At 34.1% G+C, this 15020-nt stretch overlaps 3 protein-coding genes across 3 annotated transcripts; 2 read left to right on the top strand and 1 right to left on the bottom strand.

The window, feature by feature from the left end:
- The first annotated feature begins 1740 nt into the window (after positions 1 to 1740).
- LOC149382947 (uncharacterized) lies at positions 1741 to 3596 on the top strand. Its single transcript, XM_089627637.1, has 4 exons — positions 1741 to 1855; positions 1965 to 2239; positions 2314 to 2404; positions 2758 to 3596. The coding sequence occupies exons 2-4, from the start codon at positions 1983 to 1985 to the stop codon at positions 3190 to 3192; spliced, it is 783 nt and encodes a 260-aa protein (XP_089483763.1). The 5' UTR covers positions 1741 to 1855; positions 1965 to 1982; the 3' UTR covers positions 3193 to 3596.
- Positions 3597 to 6721: 3125 nt separating this feature from the next.
- LOC149382946 (UPF0496 protein 4-like) lies at positions 6722 to 8081 on the top strand. Its single transcript, XM_089628972.1, has one exon. The coding sequence runs from the start codon at positions 6851 to 6853 to the stop codon at positions 7697 to 7699; it is 849 nt and encodes a 282-aa protein (XP_089485098.1). The 5' UTR covers positions 6722 to 6850; the 3' UTR covers positions 7700 to 8081.
- A 173-nt stretch (positions 8082 to 8254) lies between these two features.
- On the bottom strand, positions 8255 to 10646 carry AGL15 (AGAMOUS-like 15). Its single transcript, XM_089628973.1, has 8 exons — positions 10458 to 10646; positions 9792 to 9867; positions 9355 to 9419; positions 9143 to 9242; positions 8990 to 9031; positions 8869 to 8910; positions 8569 to 8750; positions 8255 to 8469 (listed from the first exon to the last, which is right to left on the bottom strand). The coding sequence occupies exons 1-8, from the start codon at positions 10637 to 10639 to the stop codon at positions 8382 to 8384; spliced, it is 777 nt and encodes a 258-aa protein (XP_089485099.1). The 5' UTR covers positions 10640 to 10646; the 3' UTR covers positions 8255 to 8381.
- Between the last annotated feature and the right edge of the window lie 4374 nt (positions 10647 to 15020).

The raw sequence follows: 15020 nt of genomic DNA, 5'->3' as shown, positions 1-15020 counted from the left end.
GACTCTTTTTTTTAAAAAAAAATTCATTATTACCATGATTTTTTTTTAATTAGCCCCTCTAAATATTTTTTTTTCAAATAAGCGCCCCTATTGAGCTTTTCTGGCTCGGTCTCTGAACGAGACACACAAATGTCACTAGTAGAAAAATGGCTTTTAATGGCGCATCTTTAATGGCGTTAGTGAAAAAAAAAACGCCATTAAAAGTAATTATTGTATTTTCGGATTTCTTTTTACAATATAAAACGAATAGCAGATCGCCACGTCGGCAACCAGAGAAAAATCCGAAAAACTAATCTTAGCGTTTAAATGTTAAGCGCCATTAAATTAAAATAATCCAATTATTTAGCACCATGTGGCTATATATCTATTTAATGGCGTTTAAAATAAGACCATCATTACAAGTAAAAAAAAATTCGGTATTGAAGACTTTTAATAGCGTTCTTTATTCGTGCGCTATAATAAAGAATCAAGCTCATCCACGTGGCCCACTTTTATTAGGTAAAGGATTGGGTGAGATGGATAAAAAGAATATTATTCAAGTCTGAGGAAAAAGAAAAGAAATACTATAGAATCTTTGAAATGCTCTACCGTTTTATTTTCTCAAACTTGCGGCGCATCTTCTCTGCATCGCCGAGAGCCGCAGTTTGCTGTCAAGAGTCGTCGCCACCGCCACTTTTGCGCGACAACCCTCCATGCCGCTGCTTGGCACCGTTTCTCGACGTCGGTCTTCACCGCCGTTTCTCGAGTCCATAATAGCCGCTCCTCGTTGACAGCCCAACATCGTGTACACAATCGGTAGGTTAGAGTTTTTTTTATATTTATTATTTGATTGCATTGTTTTATACGTTTTTTTTTTCCTTTGATTGCCAGATTATCCTTCTTCAACCATTAGATCTAGATTTCATGTTGTAAAAATATTGCACTCCATGTGTTTGATTTAATGTCAACACAGTGTATTCGTTTTTTTTTTTTTTTTTTTTTTTTATTTATGCGTTTTGTTTGATGATTCGGGTTATTTGATAGTGTATCCATAATCAATAGGCTTTTTTTCTGCGTTTTGAGATGTTCGTGGACCTGTGAATCTGTTGTGGTCTGGTCTGGTCTGGTCGTCATTGCCTGGGTCTGGTCGTCACTGCTCATGGTCTGAACGTGGTTTGCACACGTTTGCTTTTGGTCTAGTTGTCATCGCGTCGTACGTCTCTCTCTCTCCCTCTCTCTCTCTCTCATCCCATCACTCCCTCTGTCTCATTCTCTCTTTTTGGCTCTCTCTCAGTCCCTCACTCTCTCGGTCCGTTTGGTCTGTAAGTATATCTTTTATAAAATAATTTTCTATGTCATGGATTTGAGTTATTAATTAGTGTGCTTGGCTGAAGCTTTACGTTTACAAAGAAATTTCCACTGCCCGAGTTATTAGTTGTTTAATTATCTCGTCTCTAGTTTTACAATTGAAAATGATTTTGTACTTTTATCTTCTTAACTCAATATGTAGTAACAGTTTTCATATTAAAAAACAAAACAGATTGTATTCATAATGATTTATATCATATATCAACACAAGCATTATTCATAATTAGCTAGAGGTTTTTTTTAATTTATTTTGTTCTAAATTTTGTTTGGCAGATTAGTGTTCGCCATTTTTTAGCGGTTCACACCTTATAATTGAGTAATATTTATGCTATGTTTTGTGGTTCTAATGAAGCACTGGTGTGATCATTACACTTGTCGATAGGCGTTTGAGAAGCCAGTGGCTCTGCGTATCAGAAAATGCTGTGGAACACATAGTGACATCGTTAGAGAAGATGGGGTCCAATAAACCAGTTTTGGTTGCCAGGTTCGGCAAAGTCATTTTTATGGGGTTAGTTCTTCTCTCTCTCTCTCTCTCGCTCTCTCTCTCTCTCTCTGTATAATATTATGTATACTTGATTCGTTGACTGGCTGAGAAATTAACTTCTTGTCCCTTCAAGCGTTCATTCAACCAAAAAATGTCTGAACAAGATTTGGGTGGAGATACACTCAGAGGATTGAGAAGGTTCTTTAGCACGAATGTTCCAAAGTCCTATATGGAATACATGGTAGAAGAAGGTGCCCACAGCATTGGAGCTGAGTTTAAAGAGGAAAAAGATTCGTACCATTTTGAGTTGAGGAATTCTATATGCCCGCAATCAAATATTTCTTGCAAATGCAGAGTCTCAGAGGAAGGGAAGCTTGAACTCCTTAAGGCAAGTTTCAATTATTATTAGTCAAAGTTGTAGTTGTATGGAATATCTTTACTAAGTTTTCGTCCTTTCTTTTTTGTGTACAGACTAAATTCAGCCAAATCTATCATATGGAAATTGATATATCTTGTCTTGACAAGAATCTTGATTTAAGCTTGATGTTTTCGTCGAAAAGGGTCACTATTTCTGTAAGTTTGTTTGATTTAGCCAAGTCTTGTTACAAAATTAGAAAATGACATCATATTTCTTTGTTTTTTTTCTTTCTTATTTTTGTTCTATGTAATATAATTGTTAGACTCGCAATCAATTAGTAGAAAATGTGACATAAATATTTACATAATTGTGTTGCTAAGTTGGATTACTATGTTCTTTTAGTTAAGACTTGAGGCAACTTTGTTGAGATGTCTAGCGAAATACACGAGACTTCTCTATAATTATTTATTGATATTGTTATGAAACTCGTACAAATAGTATATGATTAAGCCCCCGTGTATTATGTGGCTCGATACATGTCGGGAAGTTTATTTAATTTTTTTTTTAGGATTCTGAGATGAAGAGCATCCACTCACTGATCAGCAGTGCAATTATAGATGGGCACGAGGGTGGGTTGAGACGGTTGGCATGGAAGTCTGATTCGGGAGATTTAAGCGTTGTTGGAGTCTCTCGAATTAAAGAAAAGACTTATGTCAACCAGTCAATGAAGCTGAATATCAGAGATTGTGACCGCGTCGATTGTATAACAGGACTGGGAGGACCTTCTCGTGAGATTTTTGTGAAGCTGAGACGGATTGTTTCAGCTTTGGAGAAGGTAAGTATGATTTTGCTTATTATTCTATCTTTCCGTTGGGCTTTATTTGGATTTGACATATCAGATGTTTATGTTGATCTCTTGCAGGATCAAAAGGCTGATAAGAATGCGGTTAAAGAGATGCTTGAGGAGGACTTGAGGCTGTTATCGGACAAGGTCCAGCTGTAAAAAATTTCTGGAGTGGTAAACAATTGTTTATTGAGGAAGATGTAGTCATTTGTGTACTTTCTTTACTGTTTTTCTTTTAGATTTTTAGATGAGCTTTTGGTAAACAAGTGTTTTTTTTTTTTTTGTGTTTTCTGGAGTGTGATAAATTTAGTCAAAGATGTGTCTATTTTTTTTTTTTTTTTTGGTATATCAAAGTTAGTGATATTTGTGTCCAATTTCATTGAATCATTTGTTGTACAGATAGTTTAGTACTTAGAACTCCATATTTGAACTTATGAATTTGGTGGATGTTAATTGTTCTTATTTTTATTTTTGATGAACCAGTGAATCATAGTTAGAAATATTTTTCTAACTTGGAAAATAGAAGAAGTTATGGTATTATGAATGGTTTTTTTTTTTTTTTTTTTTTTTAAGAAAAAGAATGGTATCATGTATTGTTTTTCTTGGTTGTTTTTTGGTGTTAAGATTATATTTTTATTGATGTATGTATGAATGCAGAAATGCAGGCTACTAATATTATTAACATCTATTTTTAGAGCAATAATTAAGAAATGTTTTGGGTAAAGAAAATAAAAATAAAAACCCACAAATAATGGCGGTCCGTTAAATATCGCCATAATAGCTTAAATAACGCGCCAACTTTACAGCGCCATTTAAAGTTTGAATTTCGCGCGTTCTATGACGTGGCAAGACTTTTAATGGCGTTCGAAAGAGAAACGCCATTAAAACCCTTCCCAGTCCTCTGCCACGCGGATATGACACGTCGGCACATTTAATGGCGCTTTTTGGTTTAAACGCCATTATATATCTTTAATGTCGCCTGTTTTAATGGCGTTCAAAAAGTGACATTAATTCTCTATAATGGCGCATTTTGAACGCCATTAAATCCATTTTTTCTACTAGTGTGTGATCCCCACATAGACAAATTTGGAGGGATTCTCATTTTTCATTTGATTTTCGAAGGAAAATAAAATCCTCATTTTAGTTATATACTTTCCCTCGCATTTTCCATCATATTTTTTCCAACCTATTTTCCTCAATCCAAATAATCTAAGTAAAATAGGAGGGATTTCCATTTTCTTTTCCCTCCTATTTTCCGGATTCCAAACGGAGCGTTAAAGTTTTAGTTTGTAGTCCATTTTTCCTATTGAATCTCGGAAGTAGAACAAGAAACTCCCAATTTTAGAGACCATGCTCATTCTTTTAATCAATATAATATCTCATAGAGTTGTTCTTTATTTTGAGAAGAATTTTTCCTTTAGTTCTATTGAACATGCTTACCATACTCGTGAAAAAAAATAGTGTGATATATGACGTCGTCGTTAACATTCTATAAATCAGAACCCCTTTGTTAGAGTCCATTCAGAACCCCTTTGCGAGTCCATTCTGAATACTCAATCAATTTGTTTTTTTTTTCCTTTCAAAATCTTACGGCCGTTTGTATATTTCAACATTTGAGAAACCTTGAAGCAATAGCCTTCTTGACTGATAACAGAAATGTAAGAATCAAGGAAAAAGGAATATACCATTATGTTCGCCAACAATTCTTCCTTGTTGTTTGTTTGACTTTGACCAGAAAGCCAAATTTGTTCACGTCATGCATAAACTTCCTTAATTAATTGGAGCCGTCTGATTACACTCATACATTACATGCGGTATTAAGTTTATTATATAAATAATTGCTTACTATTTCTTTGGCACAATGTTTACGTTGGTGTGACAGCCTTCCAAGGAAGAAACCAAAATTTTCAATCTTATGACCTTTTTCCATGAAATTTAGACTTTTAAAAAAAAATACATCTCTTGATTTGAACAAACCCTTTTGGGTTTGCCATATAATTTTGGTCATTAATACAATAAGAAGTAGTATAATAGCCATCCTTCAGTAGTATTTCCCTTAATTGTCAAACACATTGGCCTCACGTTTCTTTCTCATTATTAATAAATTAATAAACAAGCGTCTCAAACAAAATTAAATTTGATCATATCCTTCCTTAGTTATCTTATAGAAATCGATCAAAAAAGAATGTGTCGTTATAGCTTATAGTAGTTAACATTGAAACAGCAAATTAAAAAAAAAAAAAAACTCCAAGTGGTCAATTTACTTACTTGATAAAGTACACGCGTACAGAAGTATCCTAAGTACTCAGTTTTAGACAATTATTAGCTTATGCATGACGTTAACGTATCAGTATATCCTTCATATATTCCTATGTCATAGCCCATAGTTTTCACGAGTTTATTTATTTATTTTATTCATTTTTTATGGCCAATTGAATTATACAATGGTGATCAATACTATGTTCATACGCAATAGATAAAATCGTCACATATATTTATTTTTAAAGTACATAAAACTAAAATCGATTAATCTAGGGGAAATGTATACCAGGGGTGTTCTAGCTAAAATGTAAATTAATAGACCATTATTGAAACTAACAAGTTTGTTAAATTGTAAAAAATTTATATCTAAAATTTATAAAATAGTAAGGTATGTCTAAAATTTATAAAACAGCCAAAAAAAAAATCGCGAACACTGGATGTCAATAAATATTATGACTATGTGCATATTTCATATAGGGTAAAAGATAAGTATCTTAAATAAATGTGTCAAATTTTATATTAAGCGTGTCAATGTTTTTATTGATTCTAAGACTTTAGTTATTTTTCAAAATAAACACTTACAAGTTACAACTTTGACTATTTTCTTAAAATCTTGAAAATTTTGTATAATTATTCTCTATGTTAGTATCCAATTTTTCTTTCTAATATAATAATAGAAGTTAATAAAGTAATAAAAAAGAAGTAACTTGATAACATAATTTTAGCTAGTGGGTGACGGATATTGATTGAATTGAATATATAATAACAAAAAATCGTCGAAAGAGAAAATTTGATCCGAATTAATCTGCCAAAAAGACCCAAAAATATTTTTTATTACTTGCTATGTTTTTATGATAAATCCAGTTAGAGCACACTGTACTAAAGTGAGCTATTTGACTTCATAATAGATCAGCGGATTATGTTTAGTGGTATCGCCGTATTATTTGCCCTCCAATACTATCTTATAATACTATCTTTATCGATTACGCGTCCATGACTAGAGTCACTAGACAGGCTCTTCATAAAGTTTTAAAATAATATTAAAGAAATATAATAAAAACATAAATTATTTTGAGCTAGCTAGCTTCCAAGAGAGTGACCATTTAGCGAATTATTGTTAATTGAACTTTAGAAAAAAAAGAAAAGAGAGAAAGAGAAAGGAAACTTGTCTTTGTAGTTCAATTTGTTGATTGATTGAAAAATAAATATCTTGATGAACAAGGTCTCAAATCAATCTATTGGCCAAGTTGTTTCAAAGCGTGTTTGTTTAGATAAGGAAAAGAAAAAAATAATAATAATAATAACATGTGGTCGTTAGATAAGAACGTTTGACCTAAAATAACATGAAAATACATATATATTAAGGTCTTCACACGGCTCTTTTTATTTTTCTGACAGAAAATCAAACTATATAAATAGGCCAAAACTACAAGAAAAAAATACACTTCAAAGCAACAAACTTCAAGAGACAAAAAATCTCACAGAACAAAAACAACAACCACCAAAAAAAAAAAAAAAGACCAACTTTTTTCTTGTAATATAATCTGTACCTGACATGGTACTTTTGGTAGCAAAGTTCAGCAAGCTGTATTCCAAGCTGGAGAACAATCTTCATCATCACACAACACAACCCTCCGATGATGACGTGGCTGTTTTAACAGCCTCTCTTCAAGGGTTCTTCGCCAATGTCTCCGGTGCCTTCAACAACAAGTTATCTTCAAAGACGAGCACCGCAACGTCTCTCTCGTGCCTCCGCGGCTTCTTCGACACAATTCCGGCGACAAACAAGGCCTTTGCGAAGCTCGTCATGGCGATCGATCATCCGGTGAGCAAATGGGAATCCGATTCCGTTGACCGTTATCTCAACTACACGTTGACTCTTCTCGACCTTCTCAACTCCATCACCTCTTCTCTCTCCCGCCTTGGCCTCGCGAGGCTCTCGATCTCGCATGGCTTGCATCTCAAGGAAGAGAAATCTCCTTCGGCTGCCCTAAAGCACCTCAAGCCGATAGAGCCGTTGTTTCTCTTGCCCAACAGCAAGAGCAAGGCTGGTTTCGGAGGCGTTGACGTTGGAGAGGAGATGACTTGTTGCTCAAGCAAAGAGGAGGCTATTCGGAGAGCTATTTCGGCGATGGAGAGAGCGTGCAAATGGGTTTGTTGGGTTGTCGTCTCGAGCCTCTCCGGAGGCGAGTTTAGCGAGTTGAATGAGTCGGTGACTCGGCTCGTGGCAGAGATCGAGAATGGGAATTCCGGCGAGGACGAGGCTAGAGATTTGAGGGTTAGATTAGAGGCGTTCGAGAAGGGTTTGGACGGGTTTGGGAGCGAGATTGATCGTCTTTTCAATGAGCTTTTGGGGAAGAGAAATCAGTTGCTTGATGGATTTCGAACTCAAAGCATAAAATAGTAAACTGACAAGTGACAAGACATACATATTCTCCAAAGGATGAGAGAAAATAACTTAAGAAAAAAAAATAGGTGATAGACCAACATCAATAAATTATTGGGTTGTTCATTTACATATTTTTTGTGTTGTACAATGGTGTGGTTAATTACCTTTCTATATGTAAATAGTGTTTCTAGTGAGATACAAAATTGTTAAGAGTTTTTGGTGACCAAATGGGCTTTGTTGGCCCAATAAGGCCCGTCGTGTGATCAGTGGATTTATTACTTTTGTCTTTTGTCATTTTTCTTCTCTTTCTAACTCACTCTCCAATGAGACCTCTCCAATTGTAATTTGTAACCTATTTTTCATTATAGTGGATTTATTGTCATTATTTATTTTATTTTATCATTACTCCTTGGCAAGGGCAAGAGTTAGGAGGTGAAATAAATCTGGATGAGAAAGTTGACACCATTTTTGAAGCATATACTAAAAGAGTATGATATGATTGACAAAGTCCATATAGTCAACTAACTAAATAACTAGTAACTGAAAAGACATGTCTTTTTTCTGCCCCCAACAACCTGTCTAATGATAATAATTAACCTCAAAAGACATTACATTTTATGTCCTCAACATGCCTCTCTTTTTTTTCCCAACACAAATATTTGCAAAACTAGCCTAATTTTGTGACTAACAAGAGACATCAAAGAAGGCTCATGTGGCTTCCCGAGTCGTTCGAGTGCACTTCTTGCTCCGGAGCTTTCATCTTTCGATAAACTTCATTCGACAATCTACATATCAAACAAAATAAAATAAAACCACTATAATTAATATGGAATAAACCCTTGATGACTTGAAGCTCAAGCAATGTATATATTTATAGTTAGTACCCTAACTGCAAGGTTGTGTCGGAATCTCCTTTCTCGGCGGTAAAGTTCGAGGATCGATTTGGAGCGACGAGACTATTGTTTGCAGTCGGGTTTTTCTTCTCTATTGGGTAGTACTCGTGATATGGCGGGACCGACCCGTGGTGATGATCGGTTCTTGGAAATAAACAACGAAGCTCCTCGATCTACAGATCACCCGAAAACATAAACATATATTGGATGATATTCAAAGATTCTAGTTTTATAACATATAAAACTCGATTTTGCAAAAAGAAAAAAAAAGATGTATATATAAAGCAATGCCTGTCTTCGCAAGGTTTCATTCTCGAGCATAGCGCGTTGTTCCTGAAACCGAAACAAGAAAGAATGAAATCTTTGTTTTAAACACTATCTCTGAGTAACACTATGAAGCTTTTTTTGGTACCTGAATTCTCGATTGTTCGAGTTGATCCATAAGCACTTTCTCCTAAAGAAAGTGCCAAAGATGGATGAGTTTAATTAAGGAGTTGTTAATTAATATGAAATTATAATGATTGGGAAATAAGAAGTAGAATATAAACATTGTGCAAAGAAGAACCTTTCTGTTCTTGACCAACTCTAGACCTTCATTAACTTGTTCTTCTAGGTGCTGTAATTCCTTCAAGCTCAATCCACCGAGGTCTTTACCCAATAAGTGTCTGAATTGAACAGCGAACATCATGAGATTCTTAATTAGCTCTCAGCCTCTTATATTAATAAATTTGCAAAGAAAAGGATATAGATATTCACATATACAGATCATGTACATACAGTTGTTTCTTTTGTAGCCTTGAAATTTCATCTTTCAAGATGTCCACTTCAACTGAGTCTTGCCTCTGAAAAGTATGGTATAAAACTTAGAAAGAATTGCATCAATATAATGTACTAAGATGAACAATCTTATAAATGACTAAGTTCTAAAATTTAATACAAGCGTGAGCTTAAAGATTATTAAAATAATAATAATAATAATAAACTATAGAAGGGGGAAAAGTTTTACTTTGTAAAGTAGAAAATAATATTTGAATTACGAACTCTTAACAAATCGTACATGATTGGAAGAGCATTTTTTTCGGCCGTAAGAAAATGATAAAAAAAATGGTCCAAATTTAATCATAAATTATGCAACTTTTAGACCAAAAATGACTCATATGTTTGACTTGCAGCAGATGATATTATATATAATATATATATATGTAACTATGTACCTCTACTTTATCTATAATGGGCATAGCGTCTGGACACTCAACACACTTGTTGTACCTTGAGAGCGTTTTCTTCATACTGCAAAACCAACGATATATTCAAAATATTGAAAGAGGGACGTTACTAATTTTAGTCTTGACTCAAACCATTTGAAAGGAATAAAAATTTCTCTGCTATTTTACTTATTTATCTCTTTAAACGTTTTTTTAAATGTAATAAAAAAAGAGAATTATTCACTGTGTATTAGGAAGACAAAACAAAATAAAAAAGATTTTTCAAAAAATTAAATAAAATAAAAAGGATAATCATCTGAAATTCTGAATAGAACTTACCCGGTAAACAAAAAATTGATGATATTGTAGCCGAAATGACCAATAAAGTTCAAAGAGTTTGACAAGACAAATAAAAAAAATGCAAAAGCCACAAACCGAAAATTATAATAAAAAAAATAAAATTTCCATAAAAAAAATTGGGAAACAAAAACCCAAGATAAATCTCATTCAATGTTCAAAGTTCAAACATTAAAAATCCTCTCTTCAACTTCATTATAATACTAAACCAAACTATGAATGGCATTTAAGAACCAAACAGAAAAAAAATAATAATAATAATAACATGCAAACATCTGGAGAACTTAAAAAAAAATAGAGAGAAAAAAAAAGACATACCCAGAGCTTGAAAACTCAAAGAGTTTTCCAGTGTTGGAGAAGATAATAACAGCGACCTCAGCGTCACAGAGAATAGCCAATTCTTGAGCTTTCTTTAGAAGACCTGTTCTTCTCTTTGAGAACGTGACTTGTCTGCTATTCGCGTTCTCAATCCTCTTTATCTCAATCTTCCCTCGACCCATTTCGCTAAACCACAATCTCTCCGAAACCCAGATGCCAAAAATCAGTTTTCAAAGCCACAAAATAAAACAGACAGATTACAACAACTATAAAAATCCTATCTTTATTGTTTCTGATGAGACCATTCTATTTATATTTGTTTCTCCTCCCTATTATTCTCTTTAAAAGTCATGGGCTTTTAATGGGAGGGTTTGTGCTAAACTTGGAAAAAAGACTATTTGGAGTTGCCAAATATAGAGAGATGAAAAATTAAAGTAAGAAGAAGAAGAAGATAAAAGGTCTTGGAGAGAGAGAGAGAGAGAGAGCTTGGAAACGGCAAAAGCTTTTTTGCATGGCTCTGTTCAATACTATTTAGAGTTGTTTGCATGAGTCTCTTTTTTTGCCACATTTAGACTTGCTCGCTCTCCATTGGCCACTCTTTTGTGGGTCCCACTGTCCTTTGCATTTTTCTAGTCGGCCTTTCCCTCTTTTATGTCCCATTTAATGTTTTTTGGTTTTAAAAATGAAAGTTAATAAGCCCTTCTCTCTATCTCTCTCATATTATATTCTATTATTATGATTAATATTTGTTTGTTTGTTTGTTTTCATGCAAATATGGTAATGTCATTATTAGTGCTACATATGGTATAAGCCATTTCCATATTTAGAGAGGCTATGTTTAAGTTCCTTTGCCGTTTTAGACTTGTAAGACTCTATAAATATTTTTTGAGGGACCTACTTGGGGTTGTAACGTTTTTTTTTTTGTTTCTTTTTTTACTATTTGCCTATTAAGGATATATTTTTGTCTCATTGCATGTAGCTTACACATTTAGTAAACACCACATGAGTAGTAATACATAAATAATATTTATATGACAACAATGTTCATTATTCAGAAAACATGACTTGTTAGATGGAAATGCATCTTAACATCAAACTAATTAAAAAAAACTACTATTCTATAATCTTTTGCCAAGCCGTTCATAATATTTTAGTTTATATTTTCAAATTTTTAACACTTTTTGATAGAAACCAATTTCATGTGTCACGTTGATCATATTTAACTAAATTTCCCTAAAAAAAACTAAATTTCTCATTTGGAAGCGAAAAAAAAAAACTAAATGTCTCATTTATTGTCACTCTACTCTTTTGGGAAAAGGGTGAGACTCTTGTTGGCTATTCATAGTTGCTTACTTGCTTATATCCCAAAATCCTCCATTTTTCTTCATTATTAATATATGTTATAGTTGTGCTTCTACCAAAATAAGATGAAATAAATAGTATATTTATGGGATGAATAATACTTTCTTCAATGTTTTTTTATACCAAAATATGGGAAATTGTTTTTGTTTCCAAAACTTAATATTGGTTTTATGACAACTTGATATAAAATAATTACATTCGATCGTAAGAAGTATTAATTTTGAAAAGAAGAAAAAAAAATTAATAGTTGAAGTTTGAACAATTTATTGAAAAGCATTGATGTTAATACTTTCATCTCTATTTCCCTACACGTGAATGAACATTTGTTTCTCTTGTCAACGGCGGCAGTGAGTTAACACATTTTGTTACATTGTAGGAAGACATATAATAAATTTTGCTAAGAAATAAAATTTTCTGTTTTGGTAGAGAATCCCACATCATTCACATTGTTTTTTTTCATATGTCCTCGTATCAGATTTCCATTTTTATCTCTTTTTTTTAATTATTTGTTTGTACTAGCATGCTATTTATAAGGACCTATTTTGAGATGGCCTAACAATAAATTCGGATGGCCATTGTGAGAATTCCACTTGATCAGATTTTCCAATTTTCTCAATAATGCCATGTAACTTTCACTAGTTTCTGTTTTCGAAAAAAAAAAAAAACCACAAGTATCTTTACCTGCCAAACTTATTAGCAATAAGGCAGGCCTGTGGACAAATCAGCTCATTCAACAATGAATTAAGTGTGCAGAGCTAACTTATAACCGCTTCTGTGTTGTATTTATTAGTTTATTATAGCTCTTCAACGTATAAATATGTATCTGACGGAGTACTGCTCATATATAATGAGCAACCTTTCACTCAAACGTTGTAAAAATAGGTTCGAGTTTATCTCTTGATTCTCTTCTCATTGGTTAAATAAGTCATTTGTCCTTAACGTAAACGACATAATATAAATAGAGAAAGACGACAAATGAAAAAAAACGACATGAAAGGAAAAGGCAAGCTGTCGTGTCATGGCTGCCGAAAATCGGTGAAATGAAAGATAAGAATAGAGTCGAATTTGTTGTTATGTATGTAAATAGTCAAAGTTTGAAACTTGGGTCTTCTCCATTTTGGTTAAAAAGACTATTCTTATCTTAGGTGTTGGTGTTAGGTTCTTTTTCTTATGGCCATAAGATACACTGATATCCATTGATTCAAAAGTCTTCGGTCAAGTTCTCAACCATCTTCCACTATGAAATCCACCCAAATGACATACTCATACTTAGTGGATGAATAGTCCGAGATCATTTCTCGGTCGCGTTCACGTTCATTGACTCAAGCTCGTTTTGCTGAACAAATTCTCGAGTGTCGATTCAACAAGATAAGTTTTCCAACTGATGGTCCATAGTTCTCAAATTTGAGATGATTTCTCGGTCGCGTTCACGTTCATTGACTTAAGCTCGTTTTGCTGAACAAATTCTCGAGTGTCGATTCAACAAGATAAGCTTTCCAATTGATGGTCCATAGTTCTCAAGTTTGAGATCATTTCTCGATCGCGTTTATGTTATGTTCATTGACTTAAGCTCTTTCACTGAATAAATTCTCGAGTGTCGATTCAACAAGATAAGTTTTCGAACTGATGGTCCATAATTCTCAAGTTTGAGATCATTTCTCGGTCGCGTTCACGTTCATTGATTTAAGCTTATTTCGCTGAACAAATTCTCGAGTGTCGATTCAACAACATAAACTTTCCAATTGATGGTCCATAGTTCTCAAGTTTGAGAATACTCCACATGTCGAAAAACAAACTATCGGGGAAAACAACGTCTGATCGTCCGAGATTCAATCATTGAAGCTAGGCAACGATAGCTTCGCCGGAGAAGTGCCTTCAACTCAAAGATTCATATACTCTTACCGATCAAATGCCAATAGTTTGATTTTACTGACTACTTGCGGAGATTTTATAGGTATTTGAAATACTGCTACTAACGTACGAATGAAAAATTTGTCTAGATAATGATTACCAAAGAGATACCGACAAATATTCTATAAAATAGTAGACAAGATTTGAAACCTACTTCGACCTATAAGGAACTCTGCACAGCTTCTAGCCGTTGAAAATCCAACTATAAAGCGTGGACTTGTCGTCCAATGCCATTGTCGTATCTGTTCAGGAACATTCTTGGGCTCGTTCAAAGTGTCAACCAGTCGAGCAACAAACTGATCGGATGAGTTGCGAGGGTAATAACCGACCTTGTGATTTGTCCCCACGAGGTCGCTGGAATTGAATCATTGGACAATCTTGATTTTCGTGGAAGGTCAAATTCTCTTCAAGTGTCAATCATCGAGTACCTTAACGTGTTAGCAGCTCGGAAGTGAAGAATGGTTCCAAAAGTGACCTTGGTTCGTTTAACAACTGTCCTATTAATAGAGTTTCAATGAGACATTTCTCTGCAATGAATCGAACAGATTGATTCAATGAGATGAAGCCTAGACGAGAGGGAATGTGGCTCTTGTGCATAATACAATACAATCTATAACTCACTCTTTTTTCCCCCAATGCGTCATTCAAGGTGATCGATTGGTGCCTCGTCTCACTTCGTCATTGAAATCGATTGGTGCTTCTCGTATCCTCGATCTTCGATTGGTGCCTCTCGTACAATAACATGCCTACGGACAAGAGTTAGCCATGAAACGCTAACGGATTCAGTGAGATGCTAGACTCGAGGTAGTTTGCAAGCATTGACTTGCCTACGGAGAATCATTCAATGATGAGTTCTCACATCGACTAGCTGTCAAATTCAATCTCTCCAAATAATGATTCATCTGGGGAAATCTCGAAAGGCACTCAGCTTCGAAGCTTAATGGATGCTTCCACGGGGAATCCCAAGGACATTGTCTCGGGACCGAGCAAAAGGATATTCGTTCTCCACGAGGGAGAATCCGATGAGATTTTTCACGTGGGACTTTACGTCATTCAGCGCAGCAATGAGCTTCGCTGCCGGGTTTTGCAATAATGTCTGGACAGAAAGCACGATTTCTGAAAATGATCAAAAGATACAAGTTTGTTCTCATTTACGATTATTTGCCTCATCTTCGGGTTATATATATATGCATACATAATAGAAAGTAGCTAATGTTTGATTCTAGTAATTCTGCATTTTATTAAAAACTAACATGAGATCTTTTCCACAACGATTTTTTTTAAGTCAGT

This window comes from Urtica dioica, chromosome 10 (genome assembly GCF_054948205.1).
Source record: "Urtica dioica subsp. dioica isolate 48M chromosome 10, U.dioica_male_clone48M_v1_H2, whole genome shotgun sequence".
Classification (NCBI taxonomy): domain Eukaryota; kingdom Viridiplantae; phylum Streptophyta; class Magnoliopsida; order Rosales; family Urticaceae; genus Urtica; species Urtica dioica.
Note: the sequence above shows the minus strand (reverse complement) of the source record. Positions and strands in the feature narration are given on the sequence as shown.

What these genes read in the sequence shown, in the direction of transcription:
- LOC149382947 (XM_089627637.1), top strand. Translation starts at nt 1,983, where the DNA reads ATGTCTGAACAAGATTTGGGTGGAGATACACTCAGAGGATTGAGAAGG. An exon ending in GCAAGTTTCAATTATTATTA is followed by an intron (nt 2,240 to 2,313) that starts GTCAAAGTTGTA and finishes GACTAAATTCAG; the next exon opens with CCAAATCTATCATATGGAAA. An exon ending in CGAAAAGGGTCACTATTTCT is followed by an intron (nt 2,405 to 2,757) that starts GTAAGTTTGTTT and finishes TTTTTTTTTTAG; the next exon opens with GATTCTGAGATGAAGAGCAT.
- LOC149382946 (XM_089628972.1), top strand. Translation starts at nt 6,851, where the DNA reads ATGGTACTTTTGGTAGCAAAGTTCAGCAAGCTGTATTCCAAGCTGGAG.
- AGL15 (XM_089628973.1), bottom strand. Translation starts at nt 10,639, where the DNA reads ATGGGTCGAGGGAAGATTGAGATAAAGAGGATTGAGAACGCGAATAGC. An exon ending in AGTTGGTCAAGAACAGAAAG is followed by an intron (nt 9,032 to 9,142) that starts GTTCTTCTTTGC and finishes CACTTTCTTTAG; the next exon opens with GAGAAAGTGCTTATGGATCA. An exon ending in GACACAACCTTGCAGTTAGG is followed by an intron (nt 8,470 to 8,568) that starts GTACTAACTATA and finishes TTTGATATGTAG; the next exon opens with ATTGTCGAATGAAGTTTATC.